The sequence below is a fragment of the Pinus tabuliformis genome, chromosome 8 (assembly GCF_031772625.1).
Source record: "Pinus tabuliformis cultivar Carrire ecotype Pingquan chromosome 8, CPIR1, whole genome shotgun sequence".
Lineage (NCBI taxonomy): Eukaryota > Viridiplantae > Streptophyta > Pinopsida > Pinales > Pinaceae > Pinus > Pinus tabuliformis.
Window position 1 is genome coordinate 628932742 of NC_142294.1, and position 5375 is coordinate 628938116.

Sequence of the window (5375 nt, forward strand, 5' to 3'; positions counted from 1 at the left end):
TTTTTGTCTTTTCTTTTTACATGGAATCAAATTGAATGTGTTATGTAAAATCTATTAAAATAATAAAAAAAATAAAGTAGTAAAAAGAAATAAAGTTGGAGAAGTCCAAAACGCAAACCCTTGAACAGTGTTGGATGTCGGGCCATTGCATTGCCTTGTTATTCTAATGGTTTTTCTTAGTAATCTTATCAGAATGTAGTTGAAAGCTTCAATTCGATGCAAATTTGTGATTTCCGCATTTGCAAATTATGATCTTAGATGAATTTCAAGGTTTTGAATCCATCCCAATACTTAAAATTACAATTTAAATCATGCGAATTTACATTTCAGATATTCTTCATCTGTTGAATTGCAACAAACACAAAATGAATTGATTGTTTCATATGAAATGCCTCATAATATGATCAAAATCCAGTTGTAAGTTTAAGTTTGATGCAAAACTGCAATTTCCACATTTGCGAACTGCGATCTTCAACTATTTTCCATGTTTTGAATTCGTCAAAATACTTAAAATTGCAATTCAAATAATGCAAATTGACATTTCAAATATTCTTCGTCCATTGAATCCCAACAAATACAAGGTGATTTCACTGCTATGTATAAAATGCCCATCAACCCCTTTACTAACCCAATGGTGAAACCAAAAGACCTAGTCTAATAAGGGGATCTTTGTCCCTATTTTGAGAAGATTTCTTTAGTTAATTTGGCTCAAAATTTGAATAGAAATTTAGAAATATGTAGTTTTAAGTTCTTGAGTTTTCCAATCCAAATGTTATAAAAGTTTTTCAAGAGATTAAATCTATTTTGACATTTAAAAATGTAATTTAAATAACAACATTTACAATCTCACCAAAATTGTACAACCAAAAATTAGTAAGAAAATTAAAAAATCACCTCATTAAACTACCCCAAATTAAAAAAACCCAAGGACACATGAAGTAAAAGGGCAATATCTAGCAAAAATCCAAAGGATATACATGGATAGATAGAAATAGACTTTCTCTAAGGAAGGGGCCCATGTGCATCGCAATCACCGCATCCTACCTTCTGCCGGCAATCTTTCCCGGCCGTACTGAACAGCTCATCAGCCTGCCGCTTAACCCCACAACAAACCCAAACTTAACCTCTCTGTTATTAGTTTAAAATGCTAATAAACACTCAAATTTGAAAAGAAAAAGACCACAAACACATAGGCATGTAGTTAGAGGGTTGAACGGAAATTAAGGTTTTTCGAGCATCGTGCAAGCGAGACGACAGAAGGTATCAAATCCATGCAGGCAGAGGAGGCAATGAGGACAGAATACGAAGGCAAATCAGGCCAACCAAAATTAGGGTTTTCCGCTTACTCTTTTCTTTATGTTTTCTTTAATTCCGAAAAATGGGAGATAAATACAAGTTGAATTGAATGCATTTGAACGAAGAGGCAAGATGATGCTTTCGAATAATAACTACAGTGCTGAAGGCCTTGTGGGCGTTGTTTCCCGCCTCATTGTGAGCATCTAATAGAGTTGTTCAGTTGGCAGGCAGTGGTAGCAGTAGCAGCAGCAGGAGCAACAGGATCAGCACCATCAGATATTATTTGACAGCACCGGCAACAGGACTGTAAACATGGTGTGTGTAAGTGTGTGTGGGTACCTATGTTTGTGTGTTGGTTGTGTCAACTCTCTTTCACTACTTGCTATCCATTGGGGTACGGCCTGGAGTCTTTGAATGTGTGTCTGTCAGTTTGTTGCAGATGGGTCCTGCTGGCTACCTTTGGATCTGTGTTTTTAAAATTTTTCTTTTTGTACTTTTTTGTAATTTAACCTTTCGGGGAGAACAGGGTGGGGGGTGTGGCTCCAGTTGAATTATAACAACACGCCCAATTGCCTTTTGCTGTGTGTGGAATTGGGACTGGATTGGGAATTGTAGGAAGAAGATTGAAATTCTAGGGAGAGGATGGGTGGAAGTGGCCATGAGTGTGACGAGATTCGTGGTGGTTTGCAGGTGGGCTACGCATTGCAACACCAGAAGCCGGCATGGATGCAGGGACTGCTGAGTGAGAAGTTCTTTGTTGGGTGTGGGACTCATGACAGTGCAAGAAAGAATGAGAAGAATATCTATTGTTTGGATTGCTGCAAGAGCATATGCCCTCATTGTTTACCTGCACATCTCACACACCGTTTACTGCAGGTAACTAACCAATCTTTAATAATCTTTAATTTTCTAATTGTGTGTCTTTGGTTTAAGGAGGACTCCATCTTGAACAGTTAATAATCTTTAATTTTCTAGTTGCTGTCTTTGGTTCATGGATGTTTCCATCTCCAACTTTAATTTAATTTTTTTCCTCTTGTCTGTCATACATATTAGAGAATTTCAGTCTCAGAAACAGTTTTTGGGAGTTCAATTCTTAAAGATTCCTCTTGAAACAAGTCAACCCTTGAATCTTTGCTTCCAAAATGTGGAATGCATTTTTTTGGGAGTAGAATTATTGAAGATTCCTCTTGAAGCAGGCCAATCCTAGAGTTTGTTCTTCCAAAAGGTGGAATTTGGCCCATCTGTTAAGGGAATTTTCTCTTCTAGATTGACGGCTTTCTTTTCAACAAAGAGTGATTTCATTCGGCATTTTTATTTCAGGGTATCCACTACTGTTTTGTAAGCGGTGTTGGCCTTTTATCCCTGATACCAAATTGCAAGAATCAGAAATTTGCCGTTTTAGGCTTCAACTTGCAGCTTACTGATTCAATTTTAACAGAATTCTGTTTAAAGTTTACAGAAGGTTATAATATCCTTGAAGTCTCTTTGTTCTGTTTCTATGGTTATGATGTCCTTGGAGTCTCTCTGCTTTGATTCCATTCTTAAAGGACCTGCTGATGGAAAATTCTTGTGTCCAGTGCGGACCTCTCAGGCCTGTGGGTTTCCAATAAGCATGGAGTATCGTGTGGTTCCTGACATTTCTTCACTCAAAAACAAAATCATTAGAACAATTTGCTAGAAATGCACCGATGCAACTGTGTCCTGGGATTAGGGCCATTCAAGTTTGATCTGGTTTGAGGGGAATGGTGTCTCTCAGTTTTGCCAAGCATTTTGAAGTCCTTGTACGCAAGATGTTGAATTTTGGTTCTTTATTGAAGGGAAGCACGTTTTGCAGCCATGAGAAGCACAATAGGGTTCTTAGATTGGGGGTTTCAGAGTTGCCTTTCAATTTTCAATCTCTGTTAATTCTAGCAACCTTTTGAAGGGAAGCGAGTTGCTTATCGTACCATTTCTGTCAAAACTCGGTCCATGTTTACTCTAAGGAGCAATTTGAAGAGAATTTGGTAAAAAATGTCAGAATCCTAAAAACTGCTAGTCAAAAGTTGATCCTTTAGTTGAATCTGCATTTGTTTATAGTCTTTCTGTTTCTATCAAGTGAATCTAATTAATTTATGATCAGTGTATGAAATTTTGATGACCTACTTATTTCTTTGGAAATGTGCTTTTGGTTAGTCTCTATCTGAAGTTACTGCTAATCTGGCTGATGCTCCAACAGATAGGAATTTGGTTAGCAACTTAGTTGTACTTTGTTTTCTAAAGTCACCATCTCATTGTTTTTCTGTGGGAATTTTCTGCAATAGGTTCGGCGTTATGTTTATCACGATGTTATAAGGCTTGATGATCTGGTAAAATTGATAGATTGCTCATATGTTCAGGTGAGTTAGTACTTTTGCTGCAAGGCTGAATTCTCCATCATCCCTCAGTATTTATTGTTGGAATTGATTTGAATTTTGCAATAGACAATGTCATGAGAGGCAAGCTCCATAATTTAGAAAATGATTCAAAATCTCTTCAACAACAATAGTCCTCATTTCTGTCAATTGCTGCCTTATTTTCCAGTCATACACCATCAACAGTGCGAAGGTGGTTTTCCTAAATCAGAGGCCACAGTCTCGGCCTTTCAAAGGATCTGGAAACATGTGTGGAACTTGTGAAAGAATCTTGCAGGAACCATATTTTTATTGTTCCCTAGCTTGCAAGGTAAGTAAAATCCCTCATCTTTCAGCTTCATTCTCTTGTTAGATTTGGGTTCAGCTATCCTACTCATTTGCACTAAACTTTGCCATTTCCATTTGGGCTAGCACTTAGAAAGTGGTAGGGATTTTTCAATATGTCCTGCTATGAAACTTATATGGTATTATAAACTGCAGGTGGATCACATAGTGAATCAAGGGAAAGATCTATCTCGGTATCTACATAAATGTGAGATTTTACCGCTCTCTGATTTTGTATTCACTCAACTTGAAAGCCTGAAGAGTGATGCTGGAGATTTGGATGATGGGCAGATGACACCCAATTCTATTTTTGACAACCCATTATCTTCTGGATCCAGTGCCAGTGGGACAGTGGGTTGCAAGACCTTGGCGTGCACCGCTACCACAGATTTTGTAAAGAAAAAAAGAAGCGGGCTAATTAGTCAGGACTTCTCAGCAACCCCAGAAGTGGTTGCATCCCTTAGTAGGAGAAAGGGCACTCCTCAGAGATCCCCTCTTTATTAGTAGCCTTTTCTCTTTCTCCATTGAGTGTAATGGTTTCTTCTGTGTTTGCTTTTCAAAAAATTTTAGCAAATTAGATGCACAAAGTTAAGAATGAGAAAGACTTTAGTTAATATGTCTACCATGACTTCATTTGCCATGGTTTTTGGTGATAATTATGTTATCTCGACTATATATAGAGAAGGGAAATTTGCAGGACTGCTCTGGTTAGACCCATTCCCTTGTATTCTCAAGCCTGATTCGGAGGACAGGATACTTATTCTGTTAGGAGTATAGTTTGCAGCTTGCAGGCCCCTGAACAGAGGACATGTGGTTTTGGGGGTTGCAATTTTGAATGCAATTATGTTAGTGTGCAGCAGGAAGAAGGTCAAAGTTGTATGGAAGGTCAAAAAGATAAGGCATGTGCATGCCAATACTTGTAACAGAGATATACTCTATAGTTTCTTGCTTAATTTATGGAAATATTGAAACCTTTACTTTGCTTAACATTTTAAAATTTGTTTATACTTTTCATTTCTTAGACGGTGGACTCGAAAAATCTCTGAAAACGAAATAATACAATACAGATGTTTACTGCTGCAGGTAAAACAAAGGGCATGTTTCTCTTATTTTAAGATTATTTGACAGCTTCAGATCACAAGTGAAACATTATAATATAATTATTATTATTAATGAATAGACAGTGGACTCTAAAAATCTCTGAAAACGAAATAATACAACACAGATGTATACTGGTGCATGTAAAATAAAGGGCATAGTGCTCTTATTTTAAGATTATTTGAGAGCTTCATAACAAGTGAAACATTCTAATATAATTATTGTTAATAATAAATATGTATTCAACAAAACGTTTATCAAAATGAG

General features: G+C 36.9%; 1 protein-coding gene across 5 annotated transcripts; it reads left to right on the top strand.

Moving 5' to 3' along the window:
- Window positions 1-1293: 1293 nt before the first annotated feature.
- LOC149237070 (protein RGF1 INDUCIBLE TRANSCRIPTION FACTOR 1-like) lies at window positions 1294-4997 on the top strand. 5 transcript variants are annotated; one of them, XM_089372587.1, is made up of 6 exons: window positions 1294-1333; window positions 1524-1611; window positions 1987-2172; window positions 3597-3671; window positions 3856-3996; window positions 4167-4997. In XM_089372587.1, the coding sequence occupies exons 2-6, from the start codon at window positions 1609-1611 to the stop codon at window positions 4512-4514; spliced, it is 753 nt and encodes a 250-aa protein (XP_089228713.1). In that variant the 5' UTR covers window positions 1294-1333; window positions 1524-1608; the 3' UTR covers window positions 4515-4997. The 5 variants fall into 5 exon arrangements, with proteins under 5 accessions (XP_089228713.1, XP_089228711.1, XP_089228710.1 ...); XM_089372585.1 differs by having other exon boundaries at window positions 1317-1333; window positions 1524-1617; XM_089372584.1 differs by lacking the exon at window positions 1294-1333 and having other exon boundaries at window positions 1396-1617.
- Window positions 4998-5375: the final 378 nt, after the last annotated feature.

Coding starts and splice junctions, on each gene's coding strand:
- LOC149237070 (XM_089372583.1), top strand. CDS start 1,939: ATGGGTGGAAGTGGCCATGAGTGTGACGAGATTCGTGGTGGTTTGCAG. Junction 2,173..3,596: donor TCACACACCGTTTACTGCAG/GTAACTAACCAA, acceptor TTTCTGCAATAG/GTTCGGCGTTATGTTTATCA. Junction 3,997..4,166: donor ATTGTTCCCTAGCTTGCAAG/GTAAGTAAAATC, acceptor TATAAACTGCAG/GTGGATCACATAGTGAATCA.